Below are 22915 nucleotides of genomic sequence, written 5' to 3'. Positions count from 1 at the left end.
TTTATGATATATTGTGACGAGTACTTCTCGGTTACTTTTAGTGCATATTTATGTTTGTATTTGTATATGGATTTGTGTAAATGTTTAATAACTATACACACAATACAAAAAATACATTTGGCTCAATATTTAAATAACTCGATGTCTGTTAAAAAGCACCCTCTCATTATATAAACAATTTAGTGAATAAATCACCTATATTGTGTACATAAATCACCTACGTGTGGGAATAACAGCAATGTGGGTTCTTGGCTGTTTTGTAGAAAATCAGAGAGGATTTTGGAAATATAAAATAACCACAGGTGTATATATCTGACAAACTACTCTGTGATAGTGACTGAAATACACAACTATTTTCAGCACGTAGTGTACACTGGGTTTGGTGCTTATTTCATCTGCCACAACACTCCTCTTAACAGGAAATTGTCCCTATCCACGAATAATATATTCCCATTTGGACAGCCTACACTTTCAGGTGTGAGGTGCTATCCTGCTTGAACAAACGACAACTGCTCCTTTCCCTACAGGCTTTCCTTTCACAGATTGTACATGGACTGCCCAGTCCCTGCTAATTTTCAACTAGTGAGAGTCTACTGGTTCTTCAGTCTCCAAGCCTACTGTTGCATGATTGAGGGAGTCCCGGTGCTTGCGAGCCATGTCACTGCCTGTGTGAGATGATCATCAGGATAGCAGAGGAAAGTGTTGGGAGGAGAGAAAGAGATGGGGAGGAAAGAGAGGGAGGTGAGACTAGTACGCAGGAAGGTAGAAGGGAAGAACGAGGAGTAGGACGAGGTAGGGGATAGAAGAGAAAGGAGACTGAAAATCATGGAGAGGAGTGTATAAAAGTGAGAAGAGGAGGGTGAACGAACAGGAGAGGGGCTGAGAAAACACAGACAGCATCTGAAATTATTAAGACCATCATTTGTGGAAAACTAGAATAGGGTAGCCTTAAGAAGTCCCTGGGGGAGTAAGATAGAGAAGGCCTTTACCCTTACACCCTCCTACGGTAGAGGTTAACCTAGAGAGAAGGGGTTACCAATCATTAGTGTTCACATTGACCTTTGGTGGCAGGGAAGCTTGGGTTGTCTGTATTGTAAGGAAGGCACGGCTATCAGAAGCACGATAGATACAAGTAGTATAATCGAAGGGTGTTTATTAAACAGTATAAGGGTGAGAAAAACACCTTATCTAAGCCTAAATCTAAAATGGGAGCAAGCTACAACCATCAAAATAAAGAAAGCGCTTTCCTAGCGGTGTTGTGTGAAAACAAAATGGCCTATACTAAATAAACGTATTACCAAATCCTTACTCTATATAACAAAAAGGTGTGGGACAATGACACGTATAACAAAAGAGTATATTGCAAACTGAAATGCCCAAAAGGGTTTTGATAGTTCAGGACTGCTGAACTAGTTTACTCCCTCCCCCACGTTACATCACAGGACAAGGCGGAACAGTGGCATGACTGTGAGCATCCCTTGAGTCTATAGGGATTAGGAAGCAGTTTCTTCAGAAAAGGCAGGATCCCTCAAATCAATCTTTTGCTTGGCATCACAAGACTTTCCCAAGCTCTCACAATGTGAGATTGCCCTCTTCCCCAGCTTCCGCGTGATACCCCCTTTGTTGGGTTCACGTTCGTCTTTACACCACTGTTCAGTCACTTTAACAAAATGCAGGATTCACTTTCCCTTGCTTTTACTTGGCATCCCTCCGTTGGGTTCATTATAGCCTTTAAATGACAATGCGGGATTCGCTTCCTTTAGCTCTCTCTTGGCATCCCTCAGTCTGGTTCACACTTGCCTTTACAACTTTATCACAATGCTTTACTTTGCAATTGTTCACTTTGTTTCCCACTTGTCAAAGACGTTCGATTATACAAGCATTTTGCTTGCACTTTCCTATGACCACTTTGACTTTCTTTTACTTTGGTTGGCATCTCCGAAGGCCTTCTGGTATTTGCAGTCTTTCCAATTATCTTACTCTCAATCTAACAGTTTGACTGTGTGTGCGCAGCCTTTCTAGAAGGTAATATTCTTATACCAGACCACTCCGTCTCTGGTAACATTGTAGCCCCATTTCATTTAGAGATGAACCATGTTTCTGAGGCAATCTGCCATCAAACGGGGGCAAAGCCGCAGGCCCAGCTAAGATTCCTATATACTTTTCCAAAGACGAGTCGCGTATCTGGGAACCAACTCTGACAAGAACCTTCAATGCTGTGATTAACACAGGGTTGGTCACTGAATCGGCGTAAAGCAGTCATCATTCCTATTTATAAAAAGGGCGAGAGGGGAGAATCTGTGAACTATTGGCCCATCTCCCTGCAGGGAAAACATTTGCTAGAGCAATACTGGGTCATCTTAGACTGGGCTGATAGCCATGGTACCATCCACACACTCCAAGCTGGATTCCAGAAACATAGGAGTACTATTGATCAGTGCTTCTGTTTGTTCATGCTTACCCAAAAGTATGTCACCCTGAAGGGAATTAAGCTTTGTGCTGTCTTCGTGGACCTTCAAACAGCCTTTGACGGAGTTCCCCAAGACTTAAAGACTTAAAGTGGAGGGTCCTCTGTAAAAGGCAAATCTCCCAGCGGCTGTATTGTGAAAATGAGACAGTGGTATTCTATGTGGGGAGGTAACAGATTTCTTCAGGGTCACTAGAGGTGTCAGGCAGGGGTGTGTACTTGCCCCACTACTTTTTTGTTTGTTCATCAAAGAGGTAATTGTGGAACTGGTGGACAATGTCCTTGATGTGCCTAGATTAGTTAAGCAAAGGGTCCCGGCGCTGTTTTTTGCAGATTATTTTGTTCTCCTGGCCACAACATCCATGGGCATGAAAAGCACAATGGCAACCTTTTTGGGGAGATGTGAAGAGATGGGGCTGACATTGAATTTGAATAAGACAAATACTATGGTGTTTAAACCTAGGTTAACGAAAAAGACCAGCTTGAATGTTATGGTAAAGGGTTGTAGGCTAGAACAAGTTCCCTTCTTTGACTACTTAGGGCTAGCTAAGATTGCATGATAATTGCTCATGGTCTGCGCAAACACAGAAAGCCTGCATTAATCCTGAAATATGTAGTGGTGCTGCAAAGGTGTTCCACAACAGTTGCGGAGGTGGAGCAGTTTCAGCAGCCATTGAGCTGTATAAGAAACAGGCAATTCCATCAGCCCTTTATGGAGCAGACCTATGGGGGTACGTCAATGCACCCAAACTCTCAGTAGCAGAACATTTGTTTTTAAAATAGTTTTTGCTGCTCCACCAGGGTTCACCAAATGGAATGATCCATCTGGAAAGAAATCTTTTACCAATAGCAGAACAGCTCTCTGCTAGAACTGCTTTGAATTGGCTTAGGCTTTAGACAACAAAGGTACTTGAGTGTTATCGTGATGCCCTCAGTCATTTATTGGACTAAGAGGAGGGGAGGAGTCTCCTGTGCGTCACCCATGTGAAGGAATGCTTCAGGAGGTTACAACAGCAGGGGATGTGGGCCAATCCCAATGCATTGGTTAGAGCCACACGGATAAGATTCAAAGAACCTGTCTTAAACCAATCTAGAAGAAACATGGAGGGTGCATGTCAACATTTAAGTTTGGGTCCAAGGTATCTTGAATGCAAAGGGGATTTTGGGTACGAGGAGCACCTAGATGCCATTACCCTGGCCTATGCGAGATCTTTTTTTTATTTCATTTAGAATGGGCACTCTGAGGTTGGCCAAATTTACGAGTGCAAGTAATACGAGCACCTGCCCATTGTGTGACTTGGGTGATGAGATGGTTTCACATTTTCGTTTTTTTTGTGACAAATTACAATCCCTTAGATCGTAATTTTCGAAGCCCATTTTTAGGGCAAGAGTCATCGCTTCAATTACAGAGGCGGTGCTTTGTTGTAAAAGCACATCTGAACCAGTGGTGGTGAACCTGGTGTCCAAATACATTCACTGGGCCTGGTTGCGTAGCGACAGCCTGGTTAAAGCATGCATTACGGACGAGCAATAATAAGCTATAATTTAGTTATCAACTAAAGATCTTGTTTTTTACAACTGTATTTGAGATTGTGTTTTCATCCTTGTATTGAGAATTTTTTTTTTAATTCTTTTTTTTATTGATTTGGCTGAGTGACACTCAACCTTTCAACATTTTTATCTATTTACATTTACCAAATTTCACAACCTCTTTATAACAAGAAAAAGAAAACGTTAAATACATTAATAACAACTAATGATAAAACAGAGAAAAATGAATTAAGGTAATAATGCATTCACCACAAATACAAACTCAAATTAATCATTGCACACTCATTTTTTCTCTTAAATATCATATTCGCTCCGAAATTAAAAATAGAAAAGGAATTGAAAAACAAGAACCGATAAAACTGAAATACAGGGGACAATTAAAAGATATCTATAAGTACACTTCCCATGTTCTTAGATAATTAACAATTTACATTGCCATATGGCCGAAGAAATGGTTTGCAAGAAATTCACCACAGCATAGCTAACTATTTTTGACTCAGTATGTAAAACAACTTCCCACAAGCGTTGAGCAGATAGATTGAAATATTCCTTAAAATATTCTTTTTAAAAAGAACATTTGCCATGACAATAGATCCAGACATTCCACCATAAAATGTTTTAAGGTTTCACGGGATATATGACACAAACGGCACAATACATTCTTCATAGCAGATGGTTGCCATCTTGATGTAATTTCATTAGTATGCCATAAATTCAACCTAAAGCGCAGAAATGTCACACGATTCTCAGGGTCTGAGAATTTCAATGAATGGGAAGTTGTTACCCCACCGTTCTTTAATAGAAAGGGGTTCTCAATCGGCCCGTGCAGAAGGTCCCGGCTCTGGGGAATCTTCCTCGGGAAATCATAAGAAAGTTCCATTGCTCCAGGAAACCAGGCCTGGGACTTCCACGGCGGGATTACTATCACTAGCTCTGCTAATTCTGTGCAGGCTTTCGCTAAGACTCTCGTTAACATGATGAACGGTGGAAAGGCATAATGGACTGCTCCGGTCCACTGCTGTAAAAAGGCGTCCGTCCCCACTGCACCAGATCTATCCTCCAGCTGAAGTACCTGGGAGTCTCTGCATTCGATCTGGACTGAAGATGTCTAGGGCACCCTGAATCTTCTGCAATTGCGCAAATATTTGTGGGTGAAGCTTCCAATCACTGGAGTCCACGAGATATCGTGAGTTCCAGTCTGCTACAATGTTCTGTTCCCCTGGTAAGTATTCTGGCAATATTGTTATGCAATGTTGTAGGCAATGGTGCCAAAAGTCTTCTGCTAGTTCAGCTAACATTTTGGATTTGGTCGCTCCTAGCTTGTTTATGTACCGAACCACCAATATGTCTATCTTGAGTAAGAAGAAACAGTTTGCTTTGCCTTTGGTAAAAGCGCGTACTGTGAAGGACCCTGCAAGAAGTTCAAGACAATTTATTTGTAACAGCAATTTTTCTGCTGACCATTTCCCTCCTGTTTCTATGTCTCCACATCTGGCTCTCTAGTCGGCTCTGCTCGCATCTGACTCTATTATCATATATGGAGTTTCGCTGAAAATTGCTTGGCCATTCTAAGCTTCCATGTTCTGGAGCCACCAGCGAAGCTCTGTCAGAGCGTCTTGGGCTAGGGTAACTAATTGGTGATACCCTACTCCTCCCTGAAGGTGTTTGATCTTGAGCCTCTAAAGGGCTCTGTAATGGAGAGGGCTGGGAAAAATTGCTTGAATCGAGGCCGCTAATAGATCCACTATCCTGGCTAGAATGCTAAGCGAAATAGTCATCTTTGCAATGACTTACCTGATTTCTTTGTTGATTGTTTCCACTTTGAGAGTCAGGAACTGGAGATATGCTTTTTTGGTGTCTATAACGAATCCCAAGAATTCTATCCTCTGAACTGGTTGTAGCTGAGACTTATCTATGTTTATAATGAAACCTAGGGAGGACACTAGGTTGCAGATCCAGCACAAGTGGTCCTGAATAGTGACTTTGCTCTGGGCTAGAATGAGGATATCGTCCAGGTAGATGATGATCCTGATGCCTCTCTCTCGTATAGCAGCTGCCACTGGCCTCATTATCTTGGTGAACGCCCAGTGGGCTGATGCTAGTCCGAATGGAAGATATGTGAAGCGCCAAATCTTTCCATCCCACCGAAAACAGAGGAATTTCCGGTGTTCCATCGCTATCGGAATAATGAGATACACGTCTCTGAGGTCTAGTCGCGCTAGACAGTCTCCTGTTCAGAGACGGTCTTGGAGAAGGTGAATTCCTTCCATCTTGAAATATCTGTACGTTAGCCATTCGTTCAGACATTTCAGATTTATCACTGGCCTTATCTTTTCTCCACTGTGTACTAGGAACTTATTGCTCTGAAACCCCGGGCCTCTTTCAGTATTGCGCTCTATCATGTTCTTGTCTGCTAGCTTGTGTAACTCGCCCTGCAGGAGCGCTAGCTCTTCTTGATGCATATGTATCGGTTGGGGCTCTGCTCTCTGAATAGCATTGCCTGTGAATTCTAGATATAAGCTTGCTATTGCTTGTAGCACCCATGCATCGTTGGATAGCTCTTGCCATTGGCGCAGATAAAGGAGAGTCCTCCCTCCTACTCTTGGGGAGCTTGCGCTTTGGGTACTCACCGCCTGCTGCGCTCTGCTGTCTGTAAGGACCTCTCCTTCTGCGTCCCCTTGGAAATTGTGATCTGGCTGAGAAGAATGCGTCCTGCTGTCTACCTTCCCAATATTGAGCTTTAATGCCCTACGCTGCATGTTGAAGCAACTGGACGATCAACCCAATGTCTCCCGATCCCGGCAAAAATGCGTCCTGGAAAGATCTTCCGTATGGAGCTCTGAGCTTTTTCTAAAGCTGCATATGTGCCCACGAACTGGGCCATCTCTTTGGCGAAGGCCTCTCCGAAGAGCAAACCTTTTGCTCCTTCTCCTACTTCGTACGAAGCTAAATCGCTTAATTTCCTGTCGATCTTGAGCAGCACTCCTCTCCTTCTCTCTGAGGAGAATGCACAGTTAGCATTCCCTAGAAGATATAGGGCCTCATTACAACGAAGGCGGCCGTTGAAAGAACGGTGCCGGTGAGGGACCGGCAGCGTTCATTCCAGGCTGCCACATTACGAGGTATGCAGCGGGTCCCGCTCTGGACGCCTGGCCAGACCAGACGTGCAGAGCGGGACCCGCTAGCAGACCAGGATGCTAACAACGGGCCCGTCATTAACGGGCCCATTGTTAGCATCCTCCCCATTCCCATTGAGCCCTATTTGGGCTCAAATGGGAATGGGAATGTACCGACTCCAGGTCCTGCGAAAGGGAATTACTGGGCCCTCCAAGGTCAGAATGGCCCGGTAAGTCCCCTTTTGCGGGACCCGGACCCGAGTTTGGGGGTAGCCATGCTGCTAAAAATGGCATGGCTACCTCCAAACTTGTAATGAGGCCCATACTGCGCGTTGTGCCCAGCTACCTAGGATCTGAGCGTCCACTGGAGTTCCGGTATCTTTCGCCCTTTCGGCTAGATCCATTATTTTAGCCAAGGGACCGGCCAGTAGTTTATCTTGACAACCCCTCCAAGCACGATCAACGCCTTTGCGAATATCCCTGGCAGTCTTTGTGACAAATGTTACCATCTTCGGGTCGAGATCAGGGTTATCTGCAAGCTTCCCGGGTAGATCGGGTCCTGGACATTCCGCTCTCCCTCTTGAGCGAACTTCCTTTTCTAGCGGCTTCCTGGTGTGCTGAGACATGTACAGGGCCACACTAGGCGACGGCAACCACTCTGACGATTTGGGGTGCCGGATAGCCTCTGGGTCGAACATGTCACCCACATTATCTTCTTCTTGCAGAGCCGGGTCATTATTATGGGGTTCTGTGAGGGTCGCCTCCTCCTCCTCATACCCTTCGTCATCAGGGAGAATAAATGCTGTCTTCGTCCCCCAAATTAGTCGCCCATGGGGTAGGGGGTCGTGAGTGTGGCACTGTCGATTTCATCAAGTCAAGAAGGCCTTCTTGAGCCTGCTGACTGGATCGACCACCTCCTGGGGTGGTGAGTTAACCCCTTCTTTCTGGCTCTGGGGGGGTCGAAGAGGGTGGCCTCTTTCGAGCCTTCTTAGACCCCTCATGGTCAACCCCTGTACAGGGAAGTCTGGCTGATGTCCCTTTGCCTGGACTGTCTGCCTGTCTCTTTCTGGAAGCTTCTTGGTCAGATCTCTGCTTGGCAAGCATAGCTTCAAGCATGTCCAGTCGCTGTGTGAGAGGCTGCACCCCCTGCAACACAGCTTGAGAGAGGGAGTCTACTAGGACTCTCAAAATTAAGAGCTACCTCTGTACCAGGCTTTGTGGGCTCTTCTGCCCACTCATCCTCACTCCACTCTGGGTAGGTAGACTGAGATAGCCTTGAATCTTTATATTGAGCCCTGTGTGCCTGGGCAGCTTGGCAAAGCTAGCTGCTTGGGAACAATCAGGCTGTGCAGTGTCAGGTCTGGTTCAGTGGCGATTGTGGGAGAGTGAGAGTTCTGCTTGAATCTGTTGTTTTGTAGTAGTGTTATTTTGCCTTAACTACTATGTTACAAAGTGTGAGTAATAACCAAATCCAACATGGAGGAGAGGGACTGGGAGCTGATTGGTCCAGGTAGTCACTAGGTGAACTTGGCAAAATTCTAAACTGCCTTTCATTGTCCAGTATGTCCCAGGAAGGTCCTGTATTTTAAACTCTCCCTTCTTGAACTAAATAAGTTTATTCAATACAGTTAAATATGTTTTCCTACTCTTCAGCTTGATGAATCAGATTAACTCCTGCATGGGACAAGACAACCAGTAGCAACCGGTGGGAGCATTTGTTTTCTTACTTTGAGAAATTGTTTGGAGAAGCTTTCCTCGCAAGTAGATACAGCTATGATTCTGTGACTGTCTTAAAAGGCATTAATGAAATATGAGTTACTTCTTAGTTTAGGTATTTAGTTAGGAAAGGTCTTTTGAAGTAACATACATGCAATTTGATTGACTAAACACTCAAGTATTTCCTGAACGCGTGTTAGTCTTTGGCATTTCATGTAGATGAAATTCATTTTAAAGAACATTAAACTTATCGTTACAGAGGTATTGAGTTAGTGAGTCTGGAATCTAGGCTCCATAGCGATTTAACGGGTGTTGATTGTTTTTGGGAATAAAAGCGCATGTGTCAGAAGTTAGCATTTGGAGGAAACTCTGAGTATTGTGAAAGTCAAGGTTACGTTTGCGCAACATTTTGACAGATATTTTTTGTGGTGAATTCGCTTTTGATTTCAGTCTAGTTATTTCGACATGGCAATGAGACACGCGTGCTCATAAATTGAAAGCGTCGAATATGAGCTAGTCTCTTTATAGCATGCGCGATGGCAGTCTAATTAAGGTCAGGCATTAAACAATGAGCATGCGCGAACATAGAATACAAGTTAGTTTCTTTAACGCATGCGCGATGACTAACAGTCCTATGTGGGTCAGGAATTAAGTTATTTATGCGCGTGCACAAATTTAGTTATTGTAGTGTCAGTGTTTAATTCCAGAAAAAGAGTTGACGGACGCTTGTGAGACCGTGTTGATTCGTATTCTTTAAAAGCTGAGCAGGAAGTAGAACTCAGGTTAAAGTATTTTTTTCGGGTTTGAATATTACTGTGATGCTAGGAGTAAATCCTCCATGTTAAAGAGAATCCATTCAAAGTAACATCACATTCATTCACTCAAAAGTGACTTTATACACTAGTCAAGAAATCTCTTAAAAGGAACAACAAGAGAAGCAAGCACTAAAACACAGACAATAATTCTACTTCATTTTCACATATTCAAAAGTTACTGAGAAGTGATGACAGCAAGTTTGTGACTCTTTTAACTGCTGGCGAATAACTTTGGACTAAAAGTCACTCAAAGGAAGTCTAAATTGTATTTTCTTAAATATAAGATATTCAAAAGACTTTCTGAGCAAGAAAGAAGATTATTTTAGAAGTTCAATAATTATAATGACTGAATAGTTTAAACACAGCACATTTGTTATCCTCTGAGCAAGTTGCAGAGGATGCACAGGTATGAAAAATCTCTTTGGGGGTTTCAGTGAAAACCAGTGAAATTGATGAGAGAGTAATCATTGTTTTCTATTCTCTTTCTGCAGGTTGTTGCCTGTATGAAGAGAGCTATCTGTGCCGTTTGTTATTTTCTCCACTTCCCCTTTCCTTTGAGGGGGTTGGAACTTCAGCTGTAAGTTAGAACAGTTGTTGCTCACACCTTCTTGGGAGACTGTGGGGTTCAGCAGCCTCTGCGGACCAAAGAGTTCAGGACCGGACATGCAGCGGCTCTGTAAATCTTACTCTCTTTTTTTTTTTTGTTAACTTTGAGTTGGTTACCCTCTCTCCTGCTGCAACATAGCGTGTTGTGTTCTCTCAGTTGGAACATTAGTATGGAGCGTTGAAGCGGGGACCCAGAGGATGTCGGGAAAGGCGCGATATGCAGCCCGATCCTCTGGGTCCTAATGCTGTCTCCTTCGCTGTCGGTGCTAAGCGGCACAGAGAACGGGAGAGAAAGTGGGAGGAGAAAGCGGGGCCGGCTGCCTGATGAGAGCGCGTTCACTCTGAGGAGGTTGGAGCGGTATAACTCGGGAGAGATCTAATAGATTGGGCGCGTGGGAGCAAGCGTGAAATACGAGGGAAAATCCTTTCAATAAAAATAAAACAGTGCAACCAACTAAACATGCTAGCCCTGCTAGGGGCAACGTTCATTACAATATCTATATTCTGAGGTAATTCCCACAGAAAGACGTGACAGCAAAATATAAGGTGAAATTCACTTATCTCGTGAGCTGCAGCAAAAAGAACGAGGAAAGGACCCGTATCAGAGACTATTTATATTGGACCCCAACTCTGATAGGTGGTCAGTGGGAGCCTTAGGAATACAATGGACAAGGGGCTCATGGGGATTTGTAGTGTTTTTAGTTGCACTCTTTAAACTTTTGAACTTTTCGTTTAGTTTAGTAGCAAAAAAAAAAGGTTGAGTTTAAATGGTCAGTTTTTGAAATGTTGTGAGTTGCAGTATTAAAGGAAGTCAAGCATAATGCTTGCCTCCTGTCTTGACATAGAATTAGCAGTAAGGGCCTGCACCTGAAATCAATTGCCCTACCTAAGAGGCATAAAAGGCTGCAGCAGGAAGAAGGAGAGAGGAGCTGGAGCAGGAGCTGGAAGGCTGGCAGAAGTAGTAGAAGGAGAAGAGCAAGGCTGGCAGCTCATGACGAAGTGTGATCATTTACGGGACACTGGGATGTGGCGACAGCCGATTTCACCTGCAAGTTTGGTTCTTTGTTCACAAACCCTGCCTTGCCCTGGCTGCACTGAGAGAGACGTGCTGAGAGTGAAAGTCTTCCCAGGTGCGGCTAGTGGCTGTAATTGCAGAGCCGTGACCGTGCTGAAGGCTGAGGCCCGTAGCAAGAAGCAAGCCGAGGGACAGAGGAGTGCAGGAGACTCCCAGTTGGTGTGGCCGGACCGGAGACACCCATGCTGCAAAGGGGTGTGGGTCCCAAGTGTGCCTAAAGCCATTGTAGAAGAAGAAGTTGGGAAGGTGAAGCAGTCCACAACTGCAGTGTTCCTGGAGCCGGTGAGTGAAGCTTGGCGTTCAGTTACACTCTTACACCCGTGCTGGTAATTGTTACCAGCTCTAAAGTGGCTTGAGTAAGAGCAGAAGCGAGTATAAACTGTTTGTCATTGTGAAAGCTGATCTTTTCAATGGAAATGTATCACACGCACTTCTAGTAAAGTTACATTGCTCGCATGTGAAGAAACGCCTCTAATTTCCCTTTGTCGAACTTTTAAATGTTATCAGAGCGGTCGCAGGGAACACTTTCTAAAGTACTCCGAAAACTCTGAAGCGACTTTCACATGTGTTACAAGATCTTACAGCATCACAGGATGGTCGCGTATGACCTATTGTGATTCCCAACTGGAGTAGAAAGTCCTTCCGTGTTAATATGTGGGACTACAAAACCTTAGACACTTAAGGTTGAAGATCTACCTTAAAGAGTGGTTGTGTATGCCTAAAATTGATTTTCCTTTGAAGACTGAACCTTGTAACCCTAAGAACCAATGGGCCTCATTACAAGTCCGGCGGTAGCCATGCCGGTAATACCGGCAGGTTGCCGCCAGACTTGTAGTATTTACCGCGCCTGGCTTGCCAGAATTACCGGGGAATTACGACCCCAGCGTTCCGGGAAGTCAGGCGCCAGTAAATGTTAATCCCATTCCCATTTGGGTCCCATAGAACTCAATGGGAAGGGGGAACACGGAAGCACTGGCACTGTGAATAACGGTGGCAGTGCTTCCATGTAGGTCTGCTTACCGTGGCCGCTGTGCCCGGCAGGGTCCCACCTACCGGGTACAGCAACTCCGGCAAGCAGACCTGTAGTGTGCCGGCCCAGTAACAACGGTGCTGGTAGGCTTACCGGCACCGTTGTTACCGGACCGGCACAGTTATAATGGGGCCCAATGTCTTTTAAATACAGAACAGTGTGTACAAATATGGGGAAGGGAACTGGGTGCTTGGAAGCAGATTGAGCAAATAACCTGTAATACTGAGACTGTTGAAGAGAGAAAGTCAGTCTGGAAGCAGAGGCACGTTATTCTTGGGGGCAGTAAGGCAGACTAAAGAGGCAAAGAGGCTGCCCTTTTCTTGGAGCATAGGAAAGAAGAGTGCCTTGCCTACCTGTAGAGGTCGAAATGTCTTGTCTTTAAAATGCCTAACCATTCTAATGTATAAAGTTGAGGCAGAAATACCAGAAGTGTGGTTGTGTATAATACTGTCAGTATATGTCACATTGAAGTTGTTTGAAGTAGTGGGATACTGTGGAACCAAGGAGTCTGTTTCCATAGCAACAGTAGTAGAAGGGTGATTGTTTAGAGGAGAACAACAACCCAAGAGGAAGCATCCTGACAATTATACCAGAAGTACTGCAGAGGGTATGAACACCTGTAGAACTGTAGAAGAAGTAGCTAATCTATTCTCTGAACTGTGGCAAAGCAATCTTGGAAGGAAGACATCCAGGATTACCATTGGTGCTATTTCCTTGGCTGGAATTAGAAAGGTATATTTTCAACTAAAAGCTGAAGAACTGTTACCAGTGGAGTTTTGTTTGGTGAACTTGTATTTCATATGGAACGTACAAGAACTGGTTCAAGACTTTACTCTTGCGTTTGAACACAGGGAAATTGACTTTGAACAATCCTGGGAAAGGGATTTACCCAGGACAGGTGAAGGACATCCACATTACTGGTTGTTTGTTATTCATTAATTTATGTCGTTGATTATTTATTTTACATGTTTTGTTGTTTAGTGTGATGGTCAGTTTGTTTCTGTTAGGAGTGATTCCCCTAACTCTTAGACTAGGTAGGGAACTCCCTGATAGAGTAGGTTTGGCGAGGATTTATTTGCATTTTTTCTTTTAATAAAATGTTAAATTCTGAGAAACATACAAGCAGTTGTCCGCCTCGCATTACTGACCCCTCACAGTATGTTGTTCACCAAAACAAGCTTCCCACAAGAGACTTTACATTGAAATAATGAACATCTGTTTCTGATTACTAACGCAATGCTTTACTTTTATTATTGTCTCTCCCATACAGATTTTGCACATTGGCCTATTAATTTGTAAATAAAGTACAGGGTTCTACATATTGCACAGTGTTTCTGTATGACTATGGCCCCTGATATGAGGATGCCTGATGTGTCCCCCATTGAATGATTACAGCTTGCACAATTTATACTTGGAAATGTTTTAATTTTAATTGGCTGAAACCTTTATTTTGGCATTAATATAATTGTTTTATTCCGGAGCACATACCAAATACTTTTGTTAATCTGTGTGCCTTTTCTGATTGCCATGGGTGTGTTTGGAAATATATCTTTTGCCAGTAGTATTTAATAATTGGAATAATGAAGCAAGGGTATTACTAAAAGTGTAGGGTGAGAGAACCAGGAGTCACATTAAGCTCCATAGGTATTATAGGGAATTATATGCAACATTGAGTGATGGTCCCAGCACTGCAGCAGTTATTTACAGGTGAATGTGTCTTGAAATTCGTTATCCATCAAGTGAGTCTCTCTCATGCTGCACCAAGTTAGCGAAGGACCATAATAATGTGTGGCCAGCTTGCTCCACTCAACAACCTAGCTCACCCTATCTTCCTCTGTTTAACATATATTTGATGAACACTATCAAAGCTAACCCTTCCCAGAGTCAATTTGGTAATTGATCTATGAGGTTTTATGGAAGAGATAAAATGGTGATAGATAAATGTTCTCAAGGTGTATTCTAACTGGTGTACTAATGTGTGGTTATTTTACCATTTCTATTGCATCATAACAACGACAGCGATGACAACAGGAGCAGAAATAGTAACTACAGCATCGACTACAGGTAACTACAGATTACCCTTCATAATTGTCCTGAAAGTTCATGGTGGCAGTGATGTGGATGATGGACGGGCGAGGCAGCGGGGTAGATAAGAAAGAGAGATTTATTGGGCCTTAAACTGATCAAAGGTGGAGCCCTTGAGAGGGATAGGCACGAAGCAGTTGGCAATATGGAGCAATGGCTGGATAGTCAGAGTTGGATGGAATAGTGGTGAGACTTTTATGACATAGCTGGAGGAGGAAATCGGATGAAAAGGATCATGCTGTCTCCAGTCGAGTTATAGAAGAATGGACTGACAGAGGTCAGTGCACAGGAAGAAACAGAGAGATTATGGGAAGTTAAAGGAGCATGGTGCAGGGTCATAAAAAGTATGGATAAATATGAACAAATGAGCAGAGGCTGGGGAGTATGAAATGGTGCATCGACGTAAGAATAAATGATTGGTAGAAACAATAAAATACACATTGAGAATCGCCGCCCGCCACTCTGCTCCCCGCCACCCGGTACAGCTGTGCTCCTCCTCTGTGCCCCTGTGTGTCCTACCCCCCCCGCTGCATATCTGTTCTGTTGTTACCTCTGAAAAGCGCTCCTTTATGCATCTGTACTGTTGTATACCTCTGTAAATCGCTCCGTTATGCAACTGTATTGTTGTATACCTCTGTAAAGTGCTCCGTTTCTTCTCGAAGCTAGGTACATGCTCAATAAATGCCATAATAATGATAATCATAATGAATAAATATGGTTGTCTATGACAGTGCCATCAAAAGAATCAACGCACACAGCAGCAAGAACCACAACGACGACAGCTGAACCATCAACATTATTAGTTCCAACAACAAGTCTCGCAGGTAACTGCAAGTTCCATCAGATTATACTTTGTAAGGATGATGATTGTTTATGGTGCTTGGAACTGTAAATGTTGGGTGCTGGAGACAGCAGATTATATATGGGTGGTGGGCTTTGGATCTTAGTATGGAAGTGAAGTCAGTTTGACGGCTAAAGGTGAGAGGCTTGATGAGCCTATGACCAAATGAATAGTGGAGCCAATGATGGGTTAACAAAGTGAAGCAGTGGGAGGCTTTACAAAGATGAACAAATGAAGGAATGGACGGATGGCCACAACTAGATGGATATGCCATGAATTGATCTATAAAAGCAAGGACAGATGTGGATGAATGGGTGTAAGAAGGTAGCGGCAATGCATTGATGGTCACAACTAGAATGCATATTGGGCATATTTGAGAAAATCAAGAGCAGTACCACCACTAATGAACCTGGACATAAGAAATGAGAGCACGTCATCCCTGCCCCGATTCCCACCCACTGACTTGATTCACAAAAAAACTATCTTGAGCAACTTGTGCTGTGAGACACGTAATATTGTAATATGCACAATGCACATGTTATACATAAATAAATAACCTGCAAGAGACTCCTGATGTTGAAAGTTACAGTATCATTTTCTATCACTTTAAACAAGTATAATCTTGATAAACTGATTCTGATTTTAAGGTTTGGATCTGGTTGAACGAAACACTAAGGGCCTCATTACATGGACGGCGGTGGACCAAGCCATGACGGTAAAATACCAGCACCGCCTTGGAGGAAAGGGGAATTACCGCCCTATTCTAAGGTTGGTGGGGCAGTAATTCCCCCTTCCCCCATTGCCCTTCCCCATTCCCATTTTTGTCCCATAGGGCATAATGGGAATGGGGAAGGTGCTAATTACGGCACTTCAAATTGTGGTACCGTAATTAGCTCCCTGGTCCCTTTGCGGGTTGGTTTTTAACGCCTGCAAAAAGCAGGTGTTAAAGTCTCCAACCCGCAAAGGGACCTCGTAGTAAGGCGGTAAGGGTTAACGGTCACCGGTACCATTAACGGTGACTGTTAACCCTTACCGCCGTCCGTGTAATGAGGCCCTAAATCCCTTCACAGATTTTGCATTCTTAGGAGACCCGAGAGTTATCAATAATTCTCACAGAGTACCTGACCACTCTACCTTTACAAATGGGATAAGTCAAAGCAGCAACCAAGCCCCCCATTCCCATACCCACAGAGATCCATTTTCTAGTTATAAAATAATGAGTGGTATATGCATGACAAGAAAGTGGTTTGTGTTCCACCTAAGAGGTCTACTGCTATCATCATTTGTTTATGGGCATGACTTGTACAAAACACACACACACACATAAAAAAAGCAAAAAAAATAAAAAAAGAAGCAGAGCATGCATTACCCTTGGACCCCTCCCTTGTTGCAATCCTCACTTATAATGCTCACGATGATCTTCAGAATATTTTCACAGGAGTTTTCTTTGCCTATCTTCCCAGACTACTGTAGATCCTTATCTAACCCTTCCTTTAATTATATAAGGAGCAGCAGCGACCCAGGTCCTCCTGATTGTTTTGTTCTGTGAAACAGATGGGATGCAGCTGGGTCGTGTCCATTCCAGGAGCTTCCAGCCCACAGTTGGTATGCAGTGGAGAAGGGGGAAGAGAATTGGTGGACTACTGGCCCCTAAGGATCCGGCAAAGCCAAAGGTTTGAGGGGGCCACATTGACCTCTCAATAGAAACAGCATGCACAGTTGAGTGCTAGGGAATGGGGCGTTTTGTGGACTGTCTTCAGGAATGTGACATCATGAGAAGGAAATGCACATGACCTGGGAAGAATGCGGGGAGGCTGGTTAAAGAGACGTGCACACCAGGTAGGTAATGCAGTGGTTCTGCTTGGAATGTTCTGAAGGTTTCTCTAGTGGCTATGCAATCCTTGTCGCTGCAGTATGAATGCCAAATGGAGCCAGAAAAGGTGATCCGTTCCCCAGAAAGTGAGAATTTCACAGAACCTCGGCACAGATCTGCATACTCCAGGCATAGGAGCAGAAGTAGTTTAAGGCATGTGTGGAGCAGGCATTACAGGGGCACTCTGTGACCAGTGCGCTCCTTCCACATTCATTTATCATAGGGGGATCGACTTTCTCCATCCAAACACGCATCATATGGAACTCTATCCCTTCTAGCATCCGCTGCATTGAGGACCACCTCATCTTCCTGAAGGCATGCAAGACCTGGCTCTTCCCTTATGCATCTTGACAGACCTAGTCCAACTCATGGGTTAACTATCACCCCGAGCTTCGATGAATCATTTGAGGAGACAAGACAATACTGAGTACCAAGCCCGCACAGAAAGTATTCCAGTCGATCCGCATGATATGATCTGCATTCATTCATCGCAATTACACAGCAGCCATGACTCCCGGGTACGTCTCACACTCATCTCAATGGAAGATAGCTGTGTCCCTCCCAGGGCATGACCACCCACCTGCATAAATCTGCAACAATCCACTACTGGTACTCACATTGCACATCTCGTCCTTCACTAGAATGCATACTAAATTCCACAAATAAATGTGGTCTAGCTGGGTACACAGTCAGTCTCCTTGACTCGCCTACATTCCAGACAGCCCATCTCAGCACCTATCCACTAGCCAGATCTCCATGGGTCGCTAGCAAGGACTTAGTCGCCCCTACCTACTTTCAGACTGGCTGAAATGAGCCCACATATTATAAAATTCTCTTATTAATTCTCATACCTCGGACTTCAGTCCTTCAAGGGCGTTCACCCACAGCGATTTGAGGCCATACCAATGGCACTAGGCGCTATACAAATGCCATATAACATATGAAGATCTATGGTTGCCCAGATTACATTCTTTATTTTGTAAAGCTGCTTCATGAGAGCAACTCAGTCCGAGTGAGGTTGAACGGTGAGGGGACCTTAACTGCCCCGATTGCCAGCTGTAGGGGAGTTAAGCAGGGATGTGGTTGTGGTCCCTTACTGTTCAACCTCTACTTGGCTGATCTGCCTCTAGCCCTGGATAGAGTAGGAATGTGTCCTTCAAGGGTGGACGGTCAATGCTGTTCTACACTAGCATATGCTGATGACTTGGTCATCTTGGACCACACCTTCAGGGGCTTGAAAAGGATGGCAGAAGAGCTATGGGCAGATGCAAGAGAAAATGAGATGACCATTAATAGTAACAAGACACAGGTGATCTTCTTTGGGAAAAAGGATGTCAGGAGAGTAGCTCTAAACATAGAAGGCCACTGGATTCACTATGCTGAGCAATATAGATATCTGGGTATCCGTATGGAGCCGAAACAGGGATACAACGAGTGCATTAAAGACCGCAGGAGAAGAGCGAATCAATTAACGGCACTAATCTCTCGTTATGTAGCTCAAACAGGAGGCTTCACAGTGTTGGGTGCAAGGATGCTGTATTGTCAGTGTTTTGCTCCTACAGTACTGAGGCCATGACAATGAGAAATTTGAATTGGCTGAAGGTGAACGAAAGTACATTTTGGAGGAAGATTTTGATTTACCCCAGTTTATACCAATAGACATTTTGCGCCTAGAGCTGGGGTTAATTTCATTGGGAAGCCTTGTGAAGTAGAAAAGAGCACTGGTGTACATAAGAGCAAAATAAAGCAGATGCAAGCTTGCTGATTCACTCCATAGGAAAGGACATGGGGGGTCATTCCGAGGTTGGTGCTAAGGGAAAAACGATGCCGGTAAAGGATTACCGGCATCGCTTACCGCTACAGGCTATTCTGACCAGCCTGACCGCTATTAGAGGCATCGTAATTTACAGCGTCTCTAATAGCGGCATGTGCGCGGCCACGCGGCCCACCATGCCGTCATTAGCAGCATGCTGTAAACTAGAGGAGATCACAAGTGAAGCGGACATACAAATAACGGCTTCATGAACGCGTTAAAAGTAGTTACTGGCATGCCGTAAATACCGGCATCGCAGACCAACCGTTAAACGCCATGTGCAGTGATCCCAACTGCCACAGGTGCACACAATCAGCACAGGTGTAGGCAATGGAATCTGGCCCACTACAAAAGGAGCACACCCACACACCACACAAAGATGATCCCAATAATAGTAGCATTACTGGAGCTGGAGGACATGCTTGCACTGCCACAACAGCAGCAACAACAACAGCTGGCACCACAGAGGAGAGGCAGGAGGAGATGGAGGGTGAGACAGGCCCAGCATGCCCCATCAGTGCAGCCACCGTTACCACTCAGGCAGCCCCTAACCTTAGCATCAGAGCCATTCCTTTCAACGTAACCCCTGAGCAGATCCACACCCTGTACCGTCTGGACCGGGACACCACCACCATTGTGAACCTGATACACAACGACAACGACATTGTCAGTCTCATTGAAATATGCACTGCCATCCCCCCTTTACTGAAGGTAGTTGCTGTGCTCCACTTCCTTGCCACAGGCACCTACCAGCACACAGTGGGGCACATGCATGGCATATCACAACCCTTATTTTCCCGGATTCTGAACCAAGTGCTGGATGCCCTCCTGAAGCACACAAGGGACTACGTATCCCTACCACGGACTCCCCAGTAGATATTTGATAGAAATGTCGGCTTCCATGCACTGGCAGGCATTCCAAATTGTGTAGGTGCCATCGACTGCACCCACGTGGAGTTGGTGGTCCCGCATGCAATGGAGGCGGTGTACCGCAACCACAAGCAATACCACTCCATCAATGTGCAGATGGTATGCGACGCCAGCAAGATCATCACACATTGTTGTGCCCGATATCCCGGATCAACTTATGACTCTATGGTCCTGCGCAACTCCACGCTACCACGCTTCATGGAGCGACATGCTGAACGACGTGCCTGGCTGCTTAGTAAGTTGCATGACTGGCACATGGCACTAAAATGGGGGAAGAGATGCACACACCACCATGCTGCCAATGTTGATGTGACAGCATGATGTGCACATCACCGAACACTGTGCCCCAAAGCATCTCAAACGGTACATGACACCCAAATCCCACAGGAATGAAGTAAGATTGACACCTATCACTACATGACTAACAGGAAACCACCGCACATCCCACAACACGTGCACCACTCATCAGCGGCCCTCACCCTCCGTAACGCCATCCAGCACCATGCAGTGCATATGAACTATGTTGCTGTCTCCAGCATATCACCACACAGGTCAAGCATCCCTGGGAGTGCATTAAACTAAACCAACTAGGGAATCCACAGTATGTCACAGGGCCCCCACACCCACAGGAGTGCTGCATGTCACCATGGGAATGATCAGCGCTGATTGTCCAATATTGCACAGACTACTGCCAACGCTCCCTCTAAGTATATCTCACAGAACACACACATCACAAATTTGACACAAACACAGCTGTATGCGTACACGATGCATGTGCAACCAGACGTCAGTGCACACCATGTATCATCTTGAAGATGCAACCCACACCATTAGTCCATGGCACAGGACACACTGAGGGACTGAAAATGGGGTAAATACATACAGGGACATGTGCATGTGGGCAACGATAATCTGCAGGCATGTGTGACTAGTACATCTGTCCATCATGAATCGACTAACATTTACCTTTTATTGCCTCTCATGCAGGTGATAGTGGCTATCCCTTGAAGCCGTGGCTCCTCACCCCTGTCTGAAACCCACAGAACAGGCACGAGGAGGACTACAATCATTCCCATACCCGTACCCGTGTGGTCATCGAGCAGATCTTTGGCCTGTTGAAGGCACGATTTTGCTGCCTCAGCCGGTCGGGTGGGGCACTCCTCTACAGGCATGAGAAGGTGGCCAAGATCATCATGGCATGTGTCATGCTGCACAATATGTGTATCCGCCGGGACGTGTCCCTGCCCCCTGATATTGAACTGCTACCACCTGGTGATGATGAAGGGGATGAAGAAGATGTGGCCGGACATCATTGCGGTGCCGATGCACAGGAGGGACGTGCTGTGCGCCAGTCAATGATTGCACAATATTTCTGACACACATGGCAGCAGAGGGTGGCATGATAGTTGGACAGAGGATACTGGGTGTGGGGGTACATGTACACTATGCACTGTATATGAATAAATGACACATGCGCAATGATGAATGTCCACTCAGGTCTTGCTTTTCACACAACGGGTGTATTAAATATAACAATGTTAACGAAAGTGCAAAAACCCTCCACCACCCTCACCATCCTCCCCCTCCCCTCACAACTCCCCCACAAACCCTCTCCCCTCCCCCTCCCCCCACAACTCCCCCACACACCCTCACCCCCCTCCGCCTCCCCCCACAACTCCCCCACACATGTCCCATCGAGTCACCAATGCCTACATGAGGCTGCCCTGACTATCAATTGTCACTCCCTGGTCCAGGTGGCGGCATGCCGTGCCGGCGCAGGGTATGTGCCGACCTGCGGAGTGGGCTCGTCTGGGTCGAACTGTTTGATGACGGTGTGGCCGGCTGCTGGGATTAGTTAGCCGGATACCCTGAATCCATGGCATCCGCTATGCGGCCTAAGACCTGGCATAGGGCCGAAACCTCCTCGCAGATGCGGCTGGTGTTATTTGCAATGGATTTGGCCATGGAGGCGGTGCTCTCCGTGATGGACCTGCCTAGAGAGGTGAGGTTTTCACGCCACTCCTGTCTGGCCAGTCTGTTGTCCTCGACAAACTGCCGCACAAGGGCAGTCAGTTGTTCTGACCGCTGTGGCCCTGCGGGTGCACCTGTGGAGGTTGATGGTCCCTGGCTGTCCTGCTCAGCCTCCACACTTGTCAAAATGGGACTGAAGTGCCCTTCCATCTGCTCCTGACCAGACTGCTCCGGGGTGGTGGTGTGGTCACTTTCGAGGGACGATATTTGGGGGGATGCCGGTGGACTGGGCGTACGGATCACTTCCGAAGCATCGTCCTCAACGGGCACCCATATATCATCCTGGGTGTCCTCCACAACCAGGGGTGCTGTGGCTGCCACCTCCCCAGCCAAACAGGACTCCTCTGAATGTGGCGCCTCGCCTGATTCCTCAGGATGGCCAATGGGTGGTAGTGGTGCTTTGCCCTCTACCGGCCTTGGCGGCACTGGTGTAATGGCTACCTGGGGTGTCTTGCCTGTTGGTGCACGGCGGCCCCTGGGTTGTCCCCTCGAGGACGAAGGGCGGTTTGTGTCATCTTGGGACCTCTTCCGGGGTGTGGTCTTTGCAGGGGTTGCGTCCTGCCCATCGCTGTCATGGTCCGAGCCTGTGGGGGTCGAAGAGAGGGACGGCATGAGTGATGTTTCGATAGGCATCATACATACGTTTGGACAATTGATCATCCACACAATTGGGGGTAATAAGCATTTGTGTTTGGATGAGCACGTTGCTTGATACATGGGTGGGTTATGCAGGCATAAGTCGACGTCACTCATGTTGGCCAAGAGCAATGCTATCTGACATGCATATTATTTTGGGCCTGCACGCTGTGCGACTCATGGCATTTACATCTTTGTGTGGTATGTGTCAGGTACGGCATTGCCTTGCAGCAGGCATCTGCATGTGTCTGTGATGCGTCTGCCTACTTTGCTGGGAGTGTGTGTGTGTTGGACCATGGCTTGATTCTTTGGACTGGCATATTGGTTGAC

At 45.7% G+C, this 22915-nt stretch overlaps 1 protein-coding gene across 25 annotated transcripts in view; it reads left to right on the top strand.

The window, feature by feature from the left end:
• Window positions 1-22915, top strand: part of LOC138503201 (mucin-2-like) — a 1598433-nt gene that overhangs the window by 897217 nt on the left and 678301 nt on the right. For 23 of the 25 annotated variants that reach the window (XM_069622774.1, XM_069622776.1, XM_069622767.1 and 20 more), the window contains 2 exons: window positions 14396-14440; window positions 15193-15285. The exons of the other annotated variants lie outside the window; for them this stretch is intronic. In XM_069622774.1, coding sequence (XP_069478875.1) covers window positions 14396-14440; window positions 15193-15285 — 138 coding nt within the window. The remainder of the gene's footprint in view (window positions 1-14395; window positions 14441-15192; window positions 15286-22915) is intronic. 25 annotated transcript variants of the gene reach the window in all.

Source organism: Ambystoma mexicanum, chromosome 11, assembly GCF_040938575.1.
Source record: "Ambystoma mexicanum isolate Mex_15411 chromosome 11, UKY_AmexF1_1, whole genome shotgun sequence".
Taxonomy (NCBI): Eukaryota; Metazoa; Chordata; class Amphibia; order Caudata; family Ambystomatidae; genus Ambystoma; species Ambystoma mexicanum.
Note: the sequence above shows the minus strand (reverse complement) of the source record. Positions and strands in the feature narration are given on the sequence as shown.